Source organism: Pteronotus mesoamericanus, unplaced genomic scaffold, assembly GCF_021234165.1.
Source record: "Pteronotus mesoamericanus isolate MK-2021 breed Mesoamerican mustached bat unplaced genomic scaffold, CSHL_Meso_final contig_164, whole genome shotgun sequence".
NCBI lineage: Eukaryota > Metazoa > Chordata > Mammalia > Chiroptera > Mormoopidae > Pteronotus > Pteronotus mesoamericanus.
Window position 1 is genome coordinate 2028732 of NW_026555065.1, and position 25877 is coordinate 2054608.

The 25877-nt window shown below is 41.7% G+C and overlaps 1 protein-coding gene across 2 annotated transcripts in view; it reads right to left on the minus strand.

The window, feature by feature from the left end:
• IQCH (IQ motif containing H) overlaps positions 1–25877 on the minus strand; it is a 98664-nt gene continuing 72787 nt past the window's right edge. Inside the window, exons 8-10 of one of the 2 annotated variants that reach the window (XM_054564311.1) lie at positions 10863–10924; positions 5307–5415; positions 1–117 (exon numbers count right to left, since the gene is read on the minus strand). In XM_054564311.1, the coding sequence (XP_054420286.1) occupies positions 1–117; positions 5307–5415; positions 10863–10924 (288 nt within the window). Of the gene's footprint in view, positions 118–5306; positions 5416–10862; positions 10925–18111; positions 18235–25877 lie in introns of those variants that run through there. The other variant, XM_054564301.1, reaches the window with a different exon arrangement.

Below are 25877 nucleotides of genomic sequence, written 5' to 3' on the forward strand. Positions count from 1 at the left end.
TTATCGGGTTTGGAGTTGTTTTTTTTTAAAGTCATCTTTAGACCGTAGCCCTTCTTCGAACATCATTTTGTTTTCCTCTGTTACTCCTAGAATGACTTCAATATCATTAATGGTGGTCTGTAAATGAACAATAAAAATAACATTAATTACTTAAACACCTCTTGCAACTCTTCCCTCCAGCCCCCTTCCCCAAGCATTTGTTCCTTTTTGGAACTGAGTGTTGTTTAAACCACTTCTACTCAAAGTGTGCTCTGCCAGCCAGCACCCATCTACAAATTGTTGGTTATCAGTTTTGATGAAATGAGTACAAAAACTGGGAGTAAGAACCTGGAAACACTTATAGAAATTGTAATGGCTATTGAATATAGTAATGAGATTAATGGGCTTATATTTTATACATCTTTAACTTTTTAATTTTTCTAATAATTCATTTTTGTTGTATTTAACAATATTGATCCATTATAGGTTGGAAAAAACAAAACAAATAATTTGAGAATCATTGGTCTAGTCACCCTAAAATGATGGCTAGTAGGATGATGGGAGTATTTATTTCTATTGGTTTCTGGGAAAAAAATGTCACCTTTCAATTTTATTTTATTTAGCTATTTTTTAAATTGAGGTAGCACTCATATACCATACCATTCACCCTTATTAATTGTACAATTTAGTGGTTTTTTAATATATTCACAAGCACCTATCACTATGTAATTCCAAACATTTTCATTACCTCAAACAAAAATTCTATATATATTAGCAACTATTCCACATTTCCCCCACTCCCACCCTTCTACTAGCTCCTGGCAACTGCTAATCTACTTTCTGTCTCTATTGATTTGCCTACTCTGGACATTTTGTATAAATGGAGTCATTCAATATGTGGCCTTTTGTGTTGGGCTTCTTTCATTTAGTGCATTGTTTTCAAGATTCATCAATGATGTTGTCTGTGTCAGAACTTTATTTTCTTTTTATGGCTGAATGATATTTCATTATATCTATTATCTATTTTTGCTTTGATTGCTTGTACTTTAGGTATCATATCTAAGAAACAATAACCACAAGGTCATGAAGATTTGTACCTATGTATTAATTGTATGGAGTATTAGCCATATAATAAATATAATGCAATTCACTCATTTATCAGTTGATGGACATTTGGGTTGTTTCTACTTTTTGGTTATTATGAGTGTGCTTCTATGAAAATTAATGTGCAAGCTTTTGTGTGAACATATATATTCAATACTCTTGGATATACACTTAGGCATGGAATTGCTGGGTCATATGGTAATTTTATGTTAAACTTTCTGAGAACTGTGAAACAATACACAACACTGTCACAATTGTACATTCTTACCAGCAATATAAGAGGGTTCTATATTTTTGCCAACACTTGTTATTGTCTGTCTTTTTATTGTAGCCATCTTAGGTGTGAAATGGTATCTTATTGTGGTTTTGGTTTGCATTTTCCTAGTGGCGAATAATGTCGAGCATTCCTTCATGTGCTTATTGGTCATTCGTACATCTTCTTTGAAGAAATATTTATTCAGATCCTTTGCTCACTTTTATTTTTTTAGTTTTTCCCTCATTGAACTTTGTCTTATGAGAAAAATTCTGTTTCAAAATTGTGTGACAGATTTTGGTCAAGTTGCTTTCATTAAAAAGTATTGACTTTAAAAACTAATAACTTAAAAACTGCCACACACACACACACACACACACACACACAAACCCCAAATGGCCTACAAAACATTCTCCTTTCCTTCTGAAGGTTTTACGATGCATGTAATCATTAACCAGTCCTTTACTATTAAATTTCAATGGCCATTTGAGACAAACAGTTCTGAGACCGTTCTTCCACCACTGATTAAGACTTGGGTGGCAGGTGTTGGGGATAATGTTCATTTAGCCTTCTGAACTTTATGGACAGACTTAGTGACTTTGCCAGCTCCAGCTGCCTTCTTGTCCACTGCTTTGACAACACCAACAGCAACTGTCTGTCTCATGTCATGAACAGCAAAGTAGCCCAGAAGAGGATAGTCAGAGAAGCTCACAACACACATGGGCTTGCCAGGAACCATATCAACGATGGCAGCACTACTAGATTTCAAAACCTTTGGGTCATTTTCCAGCTTTTTTCCCAGAATGATGACGAATCTTCTTCAGCTCAGCAAATTTGCAAGCAACATGAGCTCTGTGACAACCTAGAACAGATGCACATCCAGCATTGATTTGGCCTGGATGGTTCAGGATAATCACCTGAGCTGTGAAGCCAGCTGCTTCCATTGGTGGGTCATTTTTGCTGTGATCAGCCACATTGCCATGGTGAGCATCTTTAACAGGCACATCCTTGACTTTGAGGCCCATGTTGTCTCCAGGAAGAGCTTCACTCAAAACTTCATGGTGCATTTCAAGAGATTTTACTTCAGTTGTAATGTTGACTGGCGCAAAGGTGACCAGCATGCCAGGCTTGAGAACGCCAGTCTCCACTCAGCCCACAAGAGACAGTACCAATTCCACCAATTTTGTAGACATCCTGCAGGGGCAAATGCAGGACGTTTTCAGTTGGACAAGTTGGTGGCTGGATGCAATCCAGAGCTTCAAACAGCGTGGTTCCACTGGCATTGACATCTTTATGGGTGACTTCCACCCTTTGAACCAGGGCATGTTAGCTCCTAGCTCCAGCATGTTGTTGCCATGCCAACCAGAAACTGGCACAGATGCTACTGTGTCAGGGTTGTAGCCAATTTTCTTAATGTAGGTGCTGACTTCTTTAACAATTTCCTTGTATCTCTTCTGGCTGTAGGGGGGCTCAGTGGAATCCATTTTGTTAAAACCAACAATCAGTTGTGTCATACCCAGTGCGTAAGCCAGAAGGGCATGCTCAGGGATCTGCGCATCCATGAAGATACCTGACTCAAATTCACCAATACCGGCAGCAACAGTCAGGCAGCACAGTCAGCCTGAGTTGTGCCCATCATCATGTTTTTTATAAAGTTTCTGTGTCCTGGGGCATCTATGATGGTCGTGTAATACTTCCTGGTTTCAAATTTCCACAGGGAGGTATCAATGGTGATATTCCACTCGTGTTCAGCTTTCACTTTATCCAAAATCCAGGCATACGTGAAGGAGCCCTTCCTCATTTCAGCAGCCTCCTTCTCAAATTTTTCGATGGTTCTTTTATTGATCCCACTGCATTTGTAGATCAGATGGCCAGTAGTGGTAGACTTGCTGGAATCTACGTGTCCTATGGCCACACTGTGGATGTGAATCTTTTCCTTTCCCTTTTGGCTTTGATTTAGTGGTGGTTTTCTGACATCTGTGTCCTGGTGGCAAACCTGCTGTGAAAAATCCCTTTGCTCACTTTTAAATTGGGTTCTCTCTCTATTGTTGAGTTGTAAGAGTAATTTATATAGTGTGGACACTGGAGTCTTATCAGATATATGATTGGAAAATATTTTCTCCCATTCTGTAAGTTCTTTTTTCACTTTCTTAATAGTGTCCTTTGATGCACAAAGTTTTTAATTTTGATGAAATCCAACTTAATATTTTTACTTTGGTTTCTTGCATATAAGGTATCATGTCTAAGGAACCATTGCTAACCACAAGGTCATGAAGATTAATACCTATGTTTTCTTCTAGGTTTTGTAATTTCAGCACTTACATTTAGGTGTCTGATATATTTTTACTTAACTTTTGTGTATGCTGTGTATAATAGAGGGGCATCTTCAGGCAGGTGAATATCCATTTGTAATAGTAAAAAGAAATGTATTTTAAAGGAAGTATTGCTGTTGTATTTATAAAAGTATTGCTGTTGTATTTACAAATCTATTCTTTTCCCATTGAATTATTTTGGCATCCTTGTTGAAAATCATTTGACTATATATGTATGGGTTTATTTTGGATTCTTAATTCTATTCCTTTGGTCTAGAGGTTTATTCTCATGTCAGTACTACACTGTGTTGATTGATCACCGTAGCTTTGTAGTAAGTTTTAAAATTGAGAAGTGTGAGTTCACTAACTTTGAGTTTTTTCCAAGATTATTTTGACTATTTTGTGTCCCTTCATTTCCCCATGAATCTTAGGATCATCTTGTACATTTTGCAATAAAGCCAGTTGGGATTTTGATAGACATTGTATTGAATCTGTAGATCAATTTTTGGAGTATTGCCATCTTAACAAGAGTAAGTCGTCCAGTCCATGAGTAGAGAATATCTTTCCATTTATTTAGGTCTTCTTTCTTTTATCATGCTTTGTAGTTTTTAGTGGATAGATCTAGTACTTTGTTAAATTTATTACTAAGTATTTTATGAGCATAGATCTTTTAGGACCAGTGAAAATTGATATAACACTGGGTCTATTTTTTATTGAATCTTCTCAGTCATGTTGTGGGAAAAGTAATGGTCAATCTTGCAACTCATAAAATCACATGGAAGAGTAAAGGATTATTATCATCATTACTATTACTAGAGGGACCAGGCCCTAGCTCAAGGGAAAAAATGTATTAAAAATTATATTCTTATCACGCTTTTGTTGGTCTTCCCATTTAAGAGAAAAATGATGTGGGTTCCAACTGAGTCTTTGGAGTTACTTGACCCATTCAAACATGATGAAGGCTCAGGCTGGAAATCAGATAAAAAATTTGAAAATCAATACCAAATGTTCATTTCTGTTCAGCTGGTATTTCAAAAACTTGTACAGATTTTGCTCCTGCTTTCTAGAGTTTAGAGACATCTAGTCAATTATACATGACTGGATTATCTGAATGTCTTTAAAGGCCATTTGGAAGTCTCAAAGGTTAATGATGAAATCTTTACCCTGCGTTGGAGAGGGTGGAGTACATGGCTTACATGTGTGCTGAGCTTTTCTTCTGCTTCTCCCTGAACACATTGCTCTTCCTGGCCTCAGAACTTCTCTTCCTCTAGAAATTTGGGCTTGCCAGGAATCCCTAGGCAGACATTGAAGTGTAGGTAGATTATATTCAGAATTTTGGGCTGTGACAGTTTCTGTTTTGGCTCCACTGTGATGTTTTAATTTCACCTCCAACATCAGAAAGCCCTGTTGTATTATAAGCCTGGGTTTGGAAATGGTAGCAAGTTAAAATAAATCTACTATATTTCAAAGAAAAAGTTTCAAACTATTAAATTTAACTAACGGGTTCAGCAAGCACCTTACAATATTGACCCTGCACATTGTAAAACTGTACTGCTTACAATAAAAAAATGGTTTAGCACTTGCTTACAATACAGCATGAGGTATTTTCAGCCCTTGTATAGAAATCAACCAAAATCGTTAGTTAATTAACACCTCACCTTAAAATTGGTCTCGCCTTGCATATTAGGTGCTGATATTTCTTGATGGATGATGAAGAGATTGCGAGCAAAGGTCATGAGGACCCCCTGGAGATCCTCACCGATTGTTCTGTTAATGATATCCAAACAAATGAGTTTACCAACGATTCCCTTCACATGCTTAAAAACAATCACCCTCTCATTTGTGCCTGTCTGGTGATGGAATTTAATGAGTATTTTCAATCTCACAAGGTGGCAATCATCAGGGAGATATGAAAGATGAGGCTCCATTTTAACTTGTCAACAAAAAGGATTTGTGTAATAAATATTTTTTATTAATCAACCTAGCAGAATATAGAAATAGATTTACTCATTCCTAGCAAAAGGCTACTGCCAAATGAGGACAGTAGTAGTAGCTAATTTTAAAAATTAAGTTAGTTTAATAGAATTGCTGCTAAATGTAATTCGTGCGTAACAATTTTGTTGTGTACAGAGACTTTTGCACCTCAGCATTATTTTGTACTTCATGTATACAAGTGACTCCTGTTACTTATAAATGCACCCTATCCACTTTCAGAGGAGAATGTGCCCCATTTATGGACAGCTATCTTTATAAAGCTGAACACACACTTTAAGAAGACTTCAGCCCTGACTGGTGTGGTTCAGTGGGTTGGGCATTGTCCTGCAAACCGAAAGGGCACGAGTTCAATTCCCTGCCAGGGCACATGCCTGGGCCGGCGGGGGCCAGGTCCCTGGTTGGGGGTGTGTGAGAGACAACTGATGGATGTTTCTCTCCTTCTCTTTCTCTCTCCCTTCCCCTTTGAAAAAAGATTTCAAAGACAAATTGCAAACCATCTTGTAGAATTATACTGTGATTAGTGAACATTTGCAAAGAACAAGCTTATTGTAAGTTTTGGAAACGAAACTCCAGGGCATTTTTTTTCTAGCTATTTTTTGAACTTTGTTTATCAAAGGAAAAGGATAGATTAAATGAATAGGTTCATATTTTTAAAATTGTTCTGTCCTGAGGGGGCGAACCTAAAGAATTAGCTGCCCATTAAGGCAGCTGCAAAAAAACTGAAATTACTTCTTTCCTAGTTGGTACATGTAAAATAAGTCACCTTATGTCTAAGACATAGGCCTTTTAGAATGGCTGCCTTCCAACCTGATCATGCTTCCCCTTGGGTGAGGGTGGGATTAGAAAGCTTCCCAGGCCCCAAGACAGGAGACCAGGGCTCTTTGTCCTGTCACTGACTGTGTGACTTTGGGGAAAGTACTTAACCTCTCGGGTCTTCATTGCTGTATCTCTGAAATGGAGGAATTGGGCTAGATCAGTGCTCTCAAACTTTCTGAGAAAGTTCCATTTCCCAAATCCAAGGACTGCCCACCCCACCCTTTATAGCTACTGAACATTAGTGTCTCTTCTGTAGAAGAATAAATATCACCCAGGGCAACCTCAGGGTTGATAATTTAAAAAATGGATTTGCGTTTTACTGCCACAGAGTCAGTATATATTCAGCCCCGGATGCTTCTAAAATAGCAGACTCCTGGGCTCCACCCCAGGTCAACAAAATTGGAATCGTTGGGTTTGGAATTCAGGATTATGTTGTTTCACCAAGCCCCCCAGGGAATTCTGATAAATACTAAAGATTGAGGCCTATATTTTACAAAATTATAGGTGCATGTACATGTGTGTGCTTGTGTGTGTGATGTGGGGGTCCACACATGGATTTGTGCCCCTCTTGCCATCCCTCCTCAGGCTGCGGGGGGTTCATGGTTCTAAGGTTGGGGATCAGAGGCTGGATGAACTTTAAGTCCTTTTCACTATGAATTTATTCATTTCTAGAGTTTCCTTCACTTTCCCATCCCTGAAATTTCTCCTAAATTCCACTGTTCTAAGAAATATCCCATTATAAATGGAGTTGGTACGAAGTTATCCTGGCAAAGCTAAACCACGAAATTCTGGTCTTTAAGGTCAGCCCATCTTGGAGCCCTCTCCTTTCCTAAGGAGGCCGGTGACAGTCTTCCCCCAATGTCATCTGACTGCAGTAAAGCTAAACAAGCCTAGCCCTTCCACAGAAAGCCTCTCCTTAACGCTCCAGAGAAAATTAAGCAACATGAAGGGGGAAAAAAGGCTTATATGTGTTCATCTTTTTCAATGTGAGTTTTAGAAGATGAGGACTGTCTCCTAGCCATTGCCTTTTAAAGCTATCTGTTCCCAACACCCCCGGCCATGCCTTACTGTGATCCCTGATATGCTAGCTGTAATTCCACCCTTTTATCTTGCACTCAAGAAAGTACAACTAGATGCAAGTGAGAATCCCAGTGATTACCTTGAATCCTGTCTAATATTGAGAGAAAGTAAATTAGCCAACTTGGAACAAACTTGCACAAATAGTGAAGCACCTGATAATAGGCCAAGAACCTCTATACTCCATAGAAGGGTTCCAGGGTGGCCACACAACATAGTCATTGTGGTGTAGTGAGAAGAACACTAGATTCAACATCAGGACACACAATCTAGTGTGACACCTCAGCAAGTCATATCCCCTCTCTAAGCCTCAGTTTCCCTTCTATATTATGAGGGTCAGTTAAGAGCCACAGTCTGTCCTTGCTCTAATGTACTCTGGTTCTATGACTGCAGTAAGGAATGAGAATACTTTGGGACAGAAAACAGTACACCAGGCTCTAGTGAGTCTTTCAGGAGGCCCATGTCAACATGTAAAAAGTGTGAGTAGCAATAACCATCTAGAAGGTGCTCCCATAGGACTATTTCTACCACCAAAGCTAGTCTACCGGTCAAGGCATCCTTGCCTGAACTCTCTGGTGCATGTGTGAGCACAGCCGGGTGGGTTCCTCTTGGTCTAATTATTAATTCTATAGGTTTCAGCATTAAGTCAACATTGCTGCTTGGTTAGTTCGGTGATTGAGGGTTTCCTTTCTCACAAAACAGTCTCTTCTTCGAAATCCTAAGTTCTGGGATGGGTTTCCTCCTGCCCAGTTCCTGTGAGCCCTAGTACCCACCTGGATAAAGCTTCCCAGGGCCTCTCTTGGGAGCTCTGCCTCTGCCCTGCTAACACTATCCTTGTCTCATCCTGGCCGTTCTGAGACACAAGTCCTGTTTCTGAGGGTCAGCTTCTGCTGATGGTCTCCCTTTACACCATCCCCTCGCCAACCTGGGTCTCTAGAAGCAGCTCTCCTTTGAGCTGCTGTGGTCATGCTCCCTGCACCAGGCCCTCAGGCTGTGCTTTTACTCTTTGTAGTTGGAAACTTCCTGGCTGGTTGCTTGCCTGGCTGTTCTTCTCCCCGCCTGAAGGGCACTCACTCCTCCCAGCCTCATCCCCTGTGCATGAGTGTTTGTCTAGCTCCAGCCCCAGCCCAGCTCGTCCTTTGCAATCTACCTTTCATGCCAGCCAGTGCCTGGTGAGGTAGAGTTCATGTCTCTGTGTTCTGATTTCTAGTTTTTTTGGGTTTTTTTTTATCCTCACCTGAGGATGTGCTTACTCATTTTAGAGACAGGGGAAGAGAGGGAGAAAAACATCAATGTGAGAGAGAAACATTAATTAGTTGCCTCTTGTATGTGCCCCAACCAGGGACCTCTCATACGGGCCCCCATGGGGGCAGAAACTCGACTGGGAATCAAACCTGTGACTCTTTTGTCTATGAGATGATGCTGCAACCAAGTGAGCCACACCAGCCAGGGCTGACTTCTAGCTCTTGTACAATACTTAACTAACCCATTGTCTGAATTCCCGAGCTTGGAAATGTACTTGAACCTTGAAACTTATCTGCTTAGTTAGAACCGTAACTATACAAATTTCTTAGTTCCCTGCTAGCCAACTTCAAATCCCGTTAAGTGCTTGGTTCTCCCAGTCCCAGTAACTGTCTGGTATCCTATGTCCTGCCATAGCCCTGGCATCAAAGTGACAAGTTTGGAGGGAATGGAACAGGAAATATTTCATCTGTGGTGTTCTGGCTACTGGTAAGTTGCTGCTCCCCTTTCGGGGCTTATCAGGAGTTGCCATGTTAAACCACGCTCACCCATCGACCTAGCAACTAAGTGTCCACCCCACCACCTTGTCAGCGTCATGAGGGCAGGCGCTTCTCTTTTGGTTCCCTGCTATACGCCCAACACCTGGAAATGTGCCTGTCACAGTTGGTTCAAGGCTTTTAAGTTTTCTCGTAGGTGAGGCCAGGGCAGGGAGGGAGCTGAAGGATAGAACGTCATCGAGAAGTAAGGGCAGCTCCCTCCCTGCACGTGCATACAGGTGGCTGTGGCTCCATTGTCATCCTGGGTGTGAATGTGTGCTTCTTGGAATGTTATGGACTGAGCTGACATGTCTGCTGTTGTCATGGCCGTGTACCAAAAGGGTGTGGAAGAGAGCCGAAAATGAATAGTGAAGGGACTCTTTTAATGTGATCCAGTAAGCTTCACATGCTCATGGGACCCTGGGGAAAAGTCGGGACAGGAGGGGAGGACTCAAACAGCCAGCTTCTCCTCCTCCCAGTGATCAGAAACATTTTAAGACTGTAAGCACTAGATTAAATTGTAGCCACATCCCAGCTCCAAAGGGGAAGAAACCAAAACATTTGCATCAATTCAAAGGAATCAATGAGGGTGCACTGATGGTGCTTGTAAGAGCCGATAACACTTTGGTGAAACAAAGGACTGTACTTTGGATGGGGAGTTGAGATGCGTCCTGTGCACATCTTTGCTTGTTTTTATGTGCACCACTTAGGACCAATGTCTAGGAGACTGAGCGTCTTGGGAGAAACTGAGACTGTTCCGGAACATTGATATTTAATAGAAGAATTGGCTCATGCTTGGTCAGTTTTTTACGAGACCAGATCTTACTGTGTATGTGTGTTTCAATGTGAGGTCACATTGCTGTTGATGTTATAAAGGGAGACATATAGGGCAGGAACGGTTTCCCAATAAATTAGGAAGACTTAAAGGCACCAAGTAACCATATTCCGAGATTTGAAATAGGACACAATTCAAGATGATGGCTCTAAAGTCCTGAGTCCTAAATGAGGAGACAATTTTGCTGGCTCTCCAGTACACCCTGGAGAGGAGTTTGCAGGAAACAGGGAAGCGTAACGAAGCGTTCCGAGCGCTGGCAGCAGGACTCTTCCCAGCATACATGCATCTTGAGAAGACTGCATCAGGGCTAAAACCGGATCTGAGGAGGGCTACGGACCCTGCCTTTCGGGGAAGCATCTTGCCAAAGTCACCAGAACATGATCCTAAGTGTGCCAACAAGCCCTTCCTCAACCACAGCAGCTGAGCTGATTCATCCTCAGTCAGATTTGTTGTGTGCGTGCATGTGTGTGAGTGTAATATGTTGTTGAAACTAGCCTCTTACTCATCAGCCTGGTAATTAATCAATTATATTTATGAACCCCCACTGACATATCTATCATCCTTTTATAAAATACTTGAAGATCTAAATAAAACAAGATAGACTTCCCAAAAATCGGCATGCTGCTTAAAATATATGAGAAGCATCATACCTGTTGGTTGTTAAAGTCTATTTTCTTAGCTTATTATATCCGATGGACATACTTCATACTCACAGCATTCCCAGCCTGTCCCTCTTCAGGTGTTCATATAATATAAAAACAGTGCCTTGTCTGTCCTATAAAATTTGAATGGGAGAAAAGAAATAGTATATTATATTGAAAACAAAATAAAGAAAATGTACTGCACTAAGACCAGTAAGACGGATTTGAATTAAAGTTTAAAGCTATGTGTTAATGTTGTGAGAAGCACATTTGGAAAGGCTGTCTCCAGGATATGGACAGATATGTTCTAAGACAATGGTTTTTTAAATTGAGACATAATTTACATATAACATTGTGTAAAGTTAAGGTGTACAACAAGTTTGTTTGATATAAGACCTCTGTCATATCACATAATTATTTATTTTTTGCAATGAGAACATTTAAGATCCAGCCTTTTACAATTTTGAAGTATATGATACAGCATCACTGACTGTAATCACCATGCTGTACATTAGGTCTCTGGAATTTATTCATTTTCTAGTTTCAAGGTTGTACCCCTCAGCAATGCATCTTCAGTTCTCATCTCCCCATTGCTCTTGGTAACCTCCATTCTACTCTCTGTGTCTATGGGTCTGGCTTTTTAGATCCCACATGTAAGTAACATCATGCAATATTTGTCTTTGGCTTATCTCATTTAGCATAGTGTGCTCAAGGTCCATCTCTGTTGTTGCAAATGGAAGGTTTTCCTTTTACCTCACGGATGAATAATATTCCATCGTATACATAAACTTCTTTTATCCATTCATCCCTCAGTGGACCCTTGGGTTGTTTCTGTATCTTGGCCATTTTGAATAATGCTGCAGTGAACATGGGGATACAGATATCTCTTCAAGATGGTGATTTTGTTTCCTTTGTGCAGATACCCGGAAGGGGAAATGGTAGTTGTATTTTTAATTTTTTGAGGAACCTCCATAGTGGCTGAACCAACTTACATTCTCACCAGCAGTGCACAGGTTTTCCTTTACATCTTCACCAACACTTGCCAGCCCTTGTCCAGGACAAGGTGTTTTTTGAAGTCAGATCCTCAGAATATCTGCATCAAAATCATCTAGTGTGCTTGTTAAAATGCATTTTCATGGGCACCATCCGAGCTCAGGGTTATGGGAGGGGATTTGCCTTTTGGCTCACTTCCTAGACAATCCTCGAGTACATCAAAATGTGGGTGAAGCCACTGTTCTAAGAGATATGGGTAAAAAATATAAAGGAGTAAATTTTTGTGTGGAAAGAATTTGTATTTCAATGGAAAACTGTGTGCTGTCTGTGGCACACCCTATTTCTTGGGCTGTATGGGAGATATTTGACAACTCCAGGTTGTTGGTGACTGAGACAAGTAGATTGTGTTCAGAGTTTGTTCATTTTTTTTTTCCTGCTCCCTTTATGGAAAAACCAGTTTTGTGCAATTTGCATATTCATTTCTGTTGGGAAATGCCCTGTCTGGTTTCAGGGACTGTAGCCTCTACGACATGTGAGAGGGCCCCAAGGCTGGAGCTAATCAAGGAGGCCTTGGGAAAACAGGCCACTGAGGAGACAAAACCTGTCCCCCTGGCAGGGGCTGCGCCCCTCAACTCACCCTGCTTGGCCCTGTGACGGTTGGTTAGTCAATGACGGGTAAAGTTCCTCAAGAGGAGGGACAACCTAAGCCAGACACTGCTGGTATGGGTAGCAGACAAGGACTTGGGGGACACCGAGAAAGAGCAAAAAGGCCTGCACCCCTCGGCTCAGCTTGGACATGGCTGGGGTCCTCATTCTATCTGAAAGAAGTCTCCTTATCCCTTGGTGGCTCTGCCCTGCCCCCCTGACTCAGGCTTGAAACAATACTAAAGGCAGGTGCAGCCCTAAACTGGATCGGGCGGTTCCTGGGGACAATCAGGCCTAGAAATAAGTACCTTGAGGAATGCTTTGTTCTTCCCTCAAAAGCTATGATAACTGGCTCATACTAGGAAGAAGATTTATGTTATTCATAGACCCTGACCTGAGGAAGATCTCTTGTGTTCCTCCAATTGTTACCTATGATCTCTATCTGTTTTCTGTAAACGTAGCCCTTTGATACTGATCGATGAGCTTTGCATCCATACCCCTGTGCATATGGTTCTCAATAAGAGCCTTTGGACACGGGGAAGAGCCATGTCCCCTCTCCTGGCAAACAGAGAAGTGTTTGTGACAACTCGTGTTTATTCCCCGCATCTGTGACAACCCAGGGACAGGCTCGATGGGATTCAGAGCCCTGCTCCCTCCTCAGCTGGCTCGACAGTGACCCGCAGGTCCAGGAGCGCCCTGCGCAGCGCCTGCCGCCACACATTTCGATGTTCCTGATCTACATAAAGATGTCTGTTTTTGGATTCTTTTTTGTACTGGTTATAACATGTACTTAATTTTTCTCTGTTAAATAAAATCTTTATCATGTGTTTAATTTTGTATCTGTATGAAAAGCATTATTTTATTCTGTTTTGAAAATTATCTTTTACTAGTTTTCTCCAAATTAATAAAAAGTAACACTGGAGTTGTCCAGTAGTGGAAGTGGCTGCCCCATGAAGTTGTGAACTTCTCATTTCTGGAAGTACAAAAAAGAAAACATTTTGGGGATTTGGTAAAAGATATCACATATCCAAATTATGAGGCCCAGCGACTCCCCCATTTTATCAAGAAATCTGGGCATTAGACTAGACATTGGACTAGGATAGTGGCTCTCAGTGCTGGCTGTGCATTGGAATCAGCTCAGTGCTGGCTTTAAACAGTACGATGCCTGGCCCCTATCACCAGAAATGCTGACTTAGTTGGTCTGGAGCAGGCCCTGTGGACAGTGTCATGCTGAGCCGTTTGGGAGCCTGAGACAAAGGAAAAATCAGTTTGTTTTTATTTACATTTTGATATTTTGTTCATTATGGATTTTTTTGCATGAATTTTGATTTTTCACATATTGTAATGTAATGTTATCTGTCTTTATTACTGAGGGTCTGTGTGTGTGCGCATGTGTATGTGTTCCCTGAAATGCTGTGTCCTGGCTCAGTGCCTCACTGGCCTCACCCTAATCCTGGCCCTGCCTGGGCATCTGCTCTTTGTAAAGCTCCTCACTCGGGTCATTCTACGGGGCGGCCAGGGTTGAGAACCACTGACTAATTATCTGAAAAGTGTTTCACATCTTTTACTGTGCTGTCCCATGCGGTAGCTGCTAGCCACATGGGACTGCTGAAAACTTGAGATATTAGTTATTGACACTGAGATGTGTTGTAGCTTTCAAAGCCTGAGTACAAAGAAAGTAAACGATCTCAATAATTTTTGTACTAATTCCATGTTGAAATGATCATATTAGCTTTCTGTTTGGGGAGCATCTTTTTCTTGATACTAATTTCTGAATCAATCAGGTAAGCTAGGTTATGTGCTACAGTAATTAAAAAAAAAACACCAAACAATTCTTAGTTGTTTATAACAACCAAAGTGTGGTTTGTGCTCATGCCCCGTGTCCCACATGGGTTCGCAGGTTTTTCTGGTCACTGCTGGAACACTTGGCGGCCCAGGCTAAAGGACGCTCCTTCCCAGTGTGTGTCCCTGATTTCTCAGGCAGGAAAAGGATATGGCAACTCACAAAACGGCTCTTACAGACTTCTGCATAGAAGGGTCATACATCACCTCTGCTCATATTTCACTGGTCAAACCAAGTTACAGGGCCATGCCTGGCTTCAGGGACAGGGCTGAGGATGTATCATTTTGTTGTGTGCCTGGAAGGAGGAGAATCAGAATGTTCTGAACAGCCCTAATGATTGCCACCATGGCAACCTCCTGGCCTCAGGAAATGGTGGCTGGCGGTGGTGGAGCTATTTAGGACCATGGCACACTGCCTACGAGTGTGTGGGACTGGCCCTGCCCCACACTGTCGCAGGCAGTAAACAGGACACTTTCCTCCACATGGCTTTCATGAAACTCCCTTTCATTAGGAAATCAGTGGGGGTATTTTGTAGCATTGCAGAAATACCAAGGATGAGACCCACCAAGTGGGTTACAAACTCAGCAATGCTCCCTTCCAATATTCAGCAAGGAAACATAAACTCATAGCGTGATCTCATTTCCCTTTTTTGTTTTTTTCCCTGAGATTTTGGACAAGAAACATCGGTTGAAATTCTGTGATAATAAATGGGAAGAAAAACATAATATTGAGAATAAGGACTTTCATGGATTCTCTATTTGGTAGCATTGGCAATGATGTGTTGTTAACGTTGCTTCTTGTTCCGGGAAGATCACCAACATTCAATTTGACTGAGAGTAGGAGCTTGGAGCAGAGGTGACACTGATTATTTTAGACTCAGCATAGCCCAAGGAGGCAATAAAAGTTTAGAGAAGTTTATTGTTAAACATAGCTTTTTTTTTTTGTAAGCTAGAAATAGTCATGGTAGCTATGAAGAAGTCTGTGCTTCTTTAGCTAAGAAATACACAACGCGTACCTAGATGGAATATTTTATTTGGAGTGGTTCCCAGAATTCTTGGATTGGTTGGTAATAATATTTTAGAATACAGAGAGTCCTTAGTGGGGGGGGGGACAGGGCACATCGGGGACTGCTTGGTGTAAGAGAATCATGTTTGACTTTATGGAAATTATTGACTGAAATGTTAGTTCCACAGAATGATTCACTGTGTGATCTAGGGAAAGCGCTTAAACTCTTTGAGCCTAAATTCTTCAGTGAGATCTGGTAGAAATAATCTCTTCTTACAAGGGAGGTATGAAGATTAAAGAGATAATGAAGTAATAGTGCTTAGCTCAGTGCTAGCACATACTAGGTGCTCTGTAAACGCTGGTTCATCACCTGCTTACGACGGGCAACTCAGAAAACAAATGGACGGTTCTGACCAGGGATGGATCCCAGAGTCTGAAAAGATAAGAACCATCTCAGGAAAACTAAAACAAAGATATTGTTGAAGAATTTCCAAATTTTCTAAGTAGTCACATGACTCTTTTTTTTTCTGTCTTCAGGTTTTTGGGACTCTGATTTTCTTCTCTCTTTCTTTCTTCATGTACTTCTGTTTATTATTTGCTTTTTTTCCTTTCTGTTTATCCTCTACTCCTTATTTTTTTTAAATGGGTTCTTCCAGTTTCTGAATTTTATTCTCTTTCTTTTCTTCTGTCTTTTTGCCTTCGTATGATTCTCTCACTCCCTTGTCCTCAGTTTATATTTTTCTTTCTCTTCCATTTCATATCTCATCTTTTTAAAAAAAACACATTTTTTTATCCTCACCCAAGGATATTTTTTTCATTGTTTTTAGAGAGGAAGGGGAGAGAGAAACATTGTTGTGAGAGGGAAACATTGATTGGTTGCCTTCTCGTATGTACCTCAACCAGAGATCGAACTCACAACCTGGGTACGTGCTCCGACCGGGAACTGAACCCACGACCTTTCAATCTACAGGATGGTGCTCCAGCCATCTGATCCACATTGGCCAGGACTCATCTCATCTTTTATAAACTGTTCAGCACAGCACAGACGACCTGGAGGCAGGGCTGTGTTCTCAGTACCTCTCTGCGCCTTTCTCTAAGTCTCCCTGTCCTCAGTAGAACTTCTCCCTTGGTCCCACCCACTGCTTCTGTGGGCCATGGCAGTCTGTTTCCTGTACTAAAACTTGTTCTTAGAAATGAATCTGATCAACTCAGAGCCACAGAGGCATAAATAACGTGAAATTTTGTGCTTTACTTTTCCTGGGAGTACTAGAACTTCAATCAAGTACAAGGCCTTTAGCCAAAGAAATAAATCTCTAATAATAATTTCAGGCAATAGAAAGTTATGGAGCACGTTTTCTTTTAGGCAGGACACTTTTCCTGCCACGTATGCCTATTCACAGAGCTTGTTCTGCTTTGATAATTTAGAAGAAAATAAAACAAATAGATTCAGATAAAGTTAAGTTAGATTTAGCCACCTTCTGGTACATAGAAGTGTTTCAGTCTAATCAGTTTGAGGCTGAAAACTATTTAATTCCAAGGGATTGCGTTGAGCAGATGTAACAATTAATTTCAGGTAAATCAGTTCAATCTGGCTTTCCCCATTCTTTCTATATTTTACTAATGTTAGTGTAATTTGCAAGAGAATATGTGCTCCATTATACATGCTTGCAAGCAGCATGAATCAATCTAACCGAAGGGCCCTGTGTGCCCTCCCAGTGCCCTGCAGTGTGGTGGAGACCGCCAAGTGCCAGAGGGCCATTGTCTTCACTGCTGACCTTGTGCTGAAGGCCTATATGCTTTTCAGGGACCTATAAAAACACCTGATCCCTGCAAGATTCTGTGTGTACTCAAGTATGAAGAATAAAAATAAATGTAAAACTGAATATCTGCAAATCAAAACATTTGATCAATTGGTTATTGCCTAATTCTTATGTCACTCTCTGTAAATTACATTTAATGAGAGAGGTGAACAAACTTTAACATGTTTGCTGTGATGTGGGATGGGTCTTCCACAGGTAAGTGTGCACAGGTCACTCAGGTCTTGAATAGCCATCAGTGTCAGAGATTTGAAAATCTGAACCAAAGTGTGAGAACACAGCACTATTTCTCAGAGTAACATGAATCTTTAGGCACAAAATGAAGTGTCTGGAGATATTATACTTTACTCGCCCCCATCCATCTACATTGAGGATGGAGCAGCTGGACAGGGGGCATCAATATCATTAAAAATAGACAAAAAATGGAGAAAACTGCTTTTATTAGAACTCCTTCTAGAAAGAAACTACTATAGGTAGTTAGAAGGGTGCTGCTATAAACTGAATTGCATGCCCCCTCCCTGTAATTCAGGGGCGCTGCTCTCTCTCTCTCTCTCTGCCATGTTAGGACAGAGAAGAAGGTGGTCCTCTGCAAGCCAGGAAGAGAGCCCCCACTTGGAACTGAACTGATGGGCATCTTCTCCTTGGACTTCCCTGCCTCCAGAATTGTGAGAAATAAATTTCTGCTGTGGTGTTTGTGAGGGCAGTCCAAGCAGACTAAGACGAGGATGGACGTTGACAAGCAGCTTTGGCTGGCATCGGGGAGCTCAAGAGATGGTCCCCAAATTCCTCTTACGTCTGGTGAGTTACAGAGCTTTTGCTTTACCAAGGTGGGTGTGCAAGTTTGGGGACAGAGCTGAATTTCCCAGGACCAAGTGTCACCCTCTGTGGAGCTGCCTTTCCACCCTTCTCTGAGTTTAAAGGATACCTATTTAAAGAGGCCCCAGACTGTTAGCTGCCTAGATCGTCCACACACCTGTATTTATTCGGTCTAGCCTTGGCTAACTGTCACCCTTCATACCTCGATGTCATAGCCGATGCCATGGGCCTTACACGTCTGGAGAAAAACATAGTGGAAAACCAGCGAGAGGTTGTCGTGCCTCAGCTGGGTGGTCATCACTGCATAGCGATGGGTGGCCTGCGACTGGAAAAGACCACAACAGAATGTCAGGCTCTTTACAAAATATTTAAATAAACTTTTGATCTTAGAATAGTTGTAGATAAACAGAAAAGTTACAAAGATGATACAGAGAGTTCACGTTTACCCCTATTGCTAACATTTTACAATGATGGGGTCCATTTGCCATAATTAAGAAGCCAAATTGTAACATTACTATTAAGTCCATACTATGTTTTGGTTGTATTAGTCCCCCCACTTTTTGGTTCCAGGATCCCATCCACATACTGCATTTTATTTAGTTGTCATGTTTCTTTCGGTTCTTCTGGACTGTAATAGTTTTTCAGACTTCCCTTGTTTTTGATGATCTTGACTATGCTGAGGAACACTGTTCAGCTGTTTTGTAAAATGCTTCTCAGTTTTGGTTTGTCTGATATTTTTCTCATGATCAGAACGGGGTAATGGGTTCTTGAGAGGAGCACTACACAGGGAAACTGCCGTTTTCATCACCTCGCATCCAGGGTACCAGTATCCTGTGCTTGTACTGCGATCAGCACGACTGAAGAGGCCAATCTGGAGCTCCTGGCTGAGGTAGTTTTTGCCAGCTTTTTCACTAGATACACTTTTCCTCCTTTCCATAGTATGTTCTTTGGAAGCAAGTCACTAAGTAGAGTCTGCCTCCTTGAGAACTGTGAGAATTGTGAGAATTATTAGAAAAGTATAAACTACTTAATTTGTTTGGGAAACTGCTATTCTGCACCTTATTTGCCTATCAGTGGGAGTTACCTCAAAGAGATTGGTAACAGTAGGCCTAAAGTATTCCAATTATATTTCCTAAAACCATTTAAGATTTAATATGTACAAAAGAAAGGATTGGCCCTGGCTGGTGTGGCTCAGTGGATTGAGTGCCAGCCTGTGAACCAAGAGGTTGCCGGTTTGATTCCCAGTCAGGGCACATGCCTGGGTTGCAGGCCAGGTCCCCCTGTTGGGGGCATGCGAGAGGCAACTATTTAATGTATCTCTTGCACATGGATGGTTTTTCTCCCTCTCTCCCTCCCTTCCCATCTCTCTAAAAATAAATAAAATCTTAAAAAAAGAGAAAGAAAGTATTGGATCCTGGTAGTTCTGTAGCATGTCCTTTGTGAGATGTGATATTTGCCTTTGACAATAAGCTATGTTTGTCCTTGGATAACTGGAAATTTGGAGAATGGCAAACAGGGCCACAGCTAACTTCTGGGCATTGAAAATGAAGGTGACTGGCTCAGATTTTGAACTTTAGGGACCCACAAGTGCTGGTCAACCAGGTGCCTGCCCTCGTGCAGTACTTGGAATAGGAGAAGGAAAAAGAGATGCTGTTGGTTCTCACCTGCCTGCAAGGATCATAAGACCTGATACTACCTATTGTGACATCTTACTCTCCCTCTGTCTCTGGGATCACACAGGGGAATAGGGGCTGACTGAGCGCACAGCAGAGAATGAACATCTCACATAGACACATACACACACTCCATGTTCAACTTTTGAGATATGTTTCCCCCACATATTATGTTCCTTCAATATTTAATAAAGTATTATATCTGATGGTCATGTCCAGGACTATTAATTAAGCCTGCTCTTCCCACATGTATGCAGAGTCCCCATCTATAAAAATGTTGAGTTGTGCACTTGTTAGTATTGTCCCATTTGTAGCCATTGGGAATTGCCTTTTTACAAAAGAAAATCCGTTTAGCCTCATATGCCTTACAGCTGTACTTTGCGATCCCCTGACCTATTGTGACTTGTGGCCCTGGTGTCTCTCTCACGTGGCCAGAGGCTTTCTGAGGGCAGCCCTGTGTGGTTTGTGGACCCCCAGCTGGGCTTGCCATGAGCACAACACAGGCACTCAGCATTTTCTGAGTGAAAGAACGGACAAATGAAATATAATAAGTGGGTAGCATTTCCCTCTGAGTTGAGACTCCACAGGGTATAATTCATGGGACTTCTGGTTAGTGAGGGCTTCGGGGCAGAAGCAGATGATTTACAAAGCCCAGAGGTCCGTCACACCATCCCTAGAGAATGACGACTCCAGGCATTCACTCCAGGCCTTGAGCTCAGAGGACATCTTTTGGAAGAGGGTGTGGCTCTGGTGGACTTACAGGAATTATTGGTGGAACAACAAGAGCCGGCTGCAAGAAGTTCTGGCTCTGCTGTTCAGTCAGTCGGGAAGACATGTCACCAGGCCTGCTTGCCCTGCTGCCCTAGGCCATGCCACGCTCCTGCCTGCGCAGTGAAGGCCCACAGGCCTGAGCTTTGTATATGGAACTGAACTGTAAATACTCTGGAATTCCATTGTGGTTACTGAGCATGTAATTGCATGGTAATTACCATGAATTCACAAGATAATTCCAAGGTTATTTTTGTCTTCTAAACTTGTCTTATGCTGCCATAGTATATAAGCCAGCAAATACAAGATCAGGCCTCAGTAAGAGAGGGAGAGAGGTGGGCAGGCATCTGGTAGCAGGATCCAGCTCAATGCTATTATCTTGGCTCTAAACCATGCAGGAAAGCTCAGTGTCCACTATTTCTGGACAGCAGGCTGTCCGGAGGTTTCTTCCTCTCCACAGAGACAGACTGCAATTCCCGCTCCACCTAGACCTCAGCTTGTGAGTCATAAAGAATCTAAAAGGAAGGCCAGGATATTTGGGATATGTCTCCAAGCTGCCTCTTCTTCCCATTACCTTCACCATCCTAACCTAGACTTTTTTGGCCTGAAGGGCCACTTCTCCTTCCTACGTGGGAGGTGAAGATGCCAGCAGCTTCTGTAGTATAAAGGTTCCACGGAGTCAGATTGATTGAGCCTCAAAACCTGACTAGGCCATTTGCCAGATGTGTGACCTTGAATATTTCATTGAATTTCTCTGACTTCTGATGATCAAATAAGCATCTAGCACAACTCTTACCACCTGATAAAGGGTAGCTAGCTCCTATTTTTGTTGCTGTTTCTTTGAAAGCATCTATAAGACCTAGAGCTCTTTGGACCTATACTAAATGTTATTTCCCAGGTTGTTCCTTTCCTTGCTGGTCCCTGGGATTCTGGGCTTTACCACAGGATGTCTCCCGGACCCAGGCTGGTCAATGCTCAGAACTCTTTCATGTCTCCTCCTTGCCTTCAAGATGCAGTTCAGCCCTGGCTGGGTAGATAGGTTGGCTGGAGCATCCTCCTATAATGCCAGGGTTGAGGGTTTGATCCCTGGTCAGGGCACATACAAGAATCAACCAATACCTATATAAATAAGTGGAACAACAAATTGATGTTTCTCTCTCTCTCAAATCAATAAATAAAATTTAAAAACAAACAAACAAGATGTAGTCCACATACCTGGCTTGGTGGGTAGCCTCTCTCAAACTTACTCAGTGGACTGCTCCAATCACTTCTCTTACTCCCTACTTCTCAGATTTTCTGCCTCAGCCCAGCTTGTTCATTGCCATCTCCTAACAGGCCACGGGCTCTCTTTGGCTTCTGTTCCTTGTTCTGGGGAGGTGTCCCTCTCCTCGCCACTTAGTGACTGTACTTTAAGGATGGACCAAGTTCTATCTTGTTAATAACGTGTTTCCTGCCCCTACTAGTCCACAGTAGTTTTTTCTAAGAACTTCAGCAGCAGGTGGCAGGGCTGTTGCTCAAATGACACTTAAATGAGGGCCTAGGGTTTCTCCTTGGGTATGTGCTATTTTATGTTTCTTTCAACTCCTCAAGGATGAGGAGTTTTTCAAATGTCTTTGTATCCCAAATGCTTGCTGAAATTCCTGGCATATATTAACTGTACAATTATAATGCTAATAAAGATGAACATACATGACACACCTACTTTTTAAAGACTTGACCAAATCTATGGTTTCTATGGGAAGAAGTTGTCAATGGTCTGGAGTTGTGTTTCATCCAGACTGATAGCGTAGGTGATGGTGTCGTCGTGAGGTTTACGTGAGTACTTAAAGACATTGGAAAAGTGTCTGGCACAGAGTAAGCACTGAAAAATGTTAGCTCTTCTTATCATTTGTTAGTTAAAATAATTTCACAAGTAAGAAAAATTATTTAAAATAAAAACTGGGTGAATGTCCAATATACCCTTTCATTACAAAGGGACATGAATCAGAAGACCTGGGCTTTGTCACTTCTTTAATTTTATGACCTTGGACAACTCACTTAACTTTGCACAGCCTCAGTTTCCTAATCCGTGAAATGGATACGATAACCCCTGTCTTCTTTATTTCTTGGATTTGTTATGGGGGTCAAATACATTCATGGCTGTTTAAAAGTATAAAGCATTCTACAAAAAGAAAACATCACTTTTTAAATGGGGACAACTGTAATTGCACAATAATAAAAAAAGAGAAAAAAGAAAAAGTAAAAGGTTGACTTGTGTAGTCCATGCTCTTTGGATGCTGTGAAGTCTGCCAAGGACATCACGACCTAAATGAGATTTATAGGATCAGAAGGCTCCTCCATACCCATCTGGCCTGTCCGGTGCTCACTGAGTCTCTGCCTAGCTCAGGGCAGATTGGAATCCAGTGGACAAAGGCAACAGGCCTGGAGACAACTTCATCACACAGGTAGATGAAACCTCTTTTGGAAGAAAAGCTTTCTCATGGTCTCAACCAGAGACTTCTTCAGGGGTGAGCTTAAGCTCGTCTCTGGGGCTGGATCATTGACTTGGCCAATGCAAGGCAGGTTGGGTGGTACAATGGTCAGACACAGAGGCTTTAAGGTCCGGCAGGCCTGGGCTTCAATCTTGGCCCCCACACTTGCTTGCTGAGTTACTTTCCACAAGTTGCTTAACATTTCTTAACCTCAGTCTTCTTATCTAAAAACTAGCATAATAACAGCACCTGTCTGACAAATTGGGTTATATAAAGATTCATGTAAAGCACTTAGTTAAAGTACCTGGAGTAGTGTCAAGGCTGGATACATTTTGAATATTGTTATCATATTATTGCGTGCCTTATAGTTATCTGCTGACCTATCAGTCTTCTTTAATAAAGTTGGAGCTCTTTGCTATTCATCCTTATAGCCTCTGGGCTTAGTAGAGTATCTGGTACAAAGTAGTTACTGAGTAAATACTTGCTGAATTTACTTCTAGTTGATTCTTGATGAAAGTATTACTGATAGCTAAGGTAATGGCTGATGAGGAGTTAGGATGTAACCTGTCACAACGTTATCACATCTTTCTAAAAGATTCTGCAAGAGAAAGACCTTTTAATGGAAGGCTGAGGTATGGAGGGGTGGGCCTTTCCTGTGTCCCCTTGCAGGACAGACTCCTGCCCCCCAGCACTCTACTGTACACAAGACTGCCTGGATCAGGCTGGGTATTGGTCCCCACTTTACGGGCCCCATAAAATCAAATCTCTCAAGAGACCTTGGGGGTCATTTGGTCCTCCTTTATTTTACAAATGAGGACACTGAGGCAGGCTGAGGATCAGAATTCATGACCCCAGACTTCTGACCAGTGCTCTTCACCCCAAATTCCCCCTGGCCACATTTGGAATGTGTGGATGACAGAGATTAGACTTTTCTAGTAAAACAAGGGGAAAAAGAGAAGACAAAATATTATCAGTAGAAGTCTAGTTTTATTAAACTACCTTGCTAAATCACAATCTAACAAGAATGCTTCAAGCCAAATATAGGAAGCTGGAAATACTCCTTTTCACTGGAGAATATAATTTTGCTTCAGCCACAATTTAAATTGATTTAGTTCTGAGCACCAGCACTTGAAGTGTAGAGCGTATTCTATTTTCGCCATGATACTTGTTTTGACAGTGATGCATTTCAGTTGACATAGTTGAAATCCTTATGTAATAAATCTCTGCCTGAAAATTAATCATGTTTATAATATTCTGAGAATTAATAACACCCATTGCTCAAATCATTAACTTAAAAAAAGGAGCTTCCAAAATCTGTTCTCGGCAGTGAGGGACCACAAATAAATGAATGTTTGATAAAATAATCCAAGTAGCAGTTTAACAAGCGTAAACTTGAATGTGGTCGCAATAACACAGAACTATTGTTTAAGGGTTGGCAGAGGCTGATGAGGTTCTTATTTCAGTTACGAAGCAGGCATCCCCATGCATAATGAACTGCTCTCTGAATTATTAATGTGCTGCTTATTTAGCCTCATCTGTCTAGAAGATAATGTATCCTAACTCTAATGAGTGATTGGTCTTGTACATAATTACAGTAGCAGCAGCAGTGGGGGAAATGTGCGCCTTCAAAGAAGGAGTTCTAAAAATAAAGTCATCACATAAACTTCGTTGTTGTTGCATTTTATCAAAATCAAACCCGAAGCATTTGAGAATTCATAATAAATTACAGGAGACAGAATCATTATTAACATCATAATTTAACACAAAAGGTTTTACTTAATCATTCATTACAGACCATGTGCTGTTAAAAATGCTTATAAATGACTTGGGTTGTTTGAAGATGTTCGCAAAGATGGTTCCCTTTGGCCACTCACCAGCTGTGGTGCAGAGGGGCCACAGGCAGTGAGGAGACGTAAAAACAGGTAGAAAAGGGTGACGATTAATGCCCGTTCTGACAGAACCTCAATTACAAGTTTAAAAGTTGTTAGGTGACTCCTTTTCATCTCTAAAACATGCACCTCTGGGACTCATCTGATCTTGCTTCTGCATTCAATTGGTTGTTTGCAGAGGACACTGGATCAGAAACCTGTGCCCCTGGTCGAAATGGGTCTGAATGGTTCTTTGCCACCCGTCTCTGGCATGGGATAACAGCCCTTCTTAGAGTCCAGGCAAGTTTTTGCTTACCCTTGCATAGCATGTCACTTAAAGGAAGAGGCCCACATGAAGCATTTTATAGGTGTTAGTTCTGAATGCACCCTCATTATGGTTTCATCTGTGCGCTTCCTTTTTCTTCAGTCTTCAAAGGGGGCTGTCAACTGACTGATCGTAAACCTGACGGCATCGTAGTCTGTTCACACTTGTTCAGGAAGCTTCAGTTTGGTTGTAAATTGTACTGTGTGTGTGCTTTCTAAAAAATCGCCTATCACATATGTGCGAGTGCTTGGGAGCGTGGGCGGGCATGCACATGCACGCACGGTGGCACCAAGGTGAGAACATTCATTTATCTTCCCAAAAGCCAAACTTCCAATTTACCCCTACATCAGAAAACCAGCATGGCTTTTCTTCAGTGACTGTAGAGACACTTGAATTATTGAAGATCATAATGCTTCCCTCTTGAGTGCAGGCAATTCCTAAAAGTGTTTAAGACTCTTGATCACAGGAGAATTCCTGCATGTTGCCTGTAGCTAGGATTGAAACCCATAGGCAAGACTGGGGAAATGAGAGAGTGCTTCTAATTCTAAGTACAACTTCTGTTTACAACCTTCTGAAGCAACATACTTAAATGCAGCAAATTGTCTTTGTAAGTCTCCTGTTGAATACTAACTCAGCTTCCAGCTTCATTTTAGAAATGTCATGGAGTTAGGTTTGCCAAGTCAGAAGGACTCACGTTTTACTGCTGTCCCTCCCCCTAGCATTGGCCTTAGGGTCCTGTAGGTGTCCTTGGTGAGGATGGTGGCCACAGGTACGGTCGGATCTCAGAGATTCTCAGCAGGTCCTGGGACCCAATTAAAATGGGTCTGTTTTTCTTCCCCAGTCCAACTCTGCTTCTTTTCTTA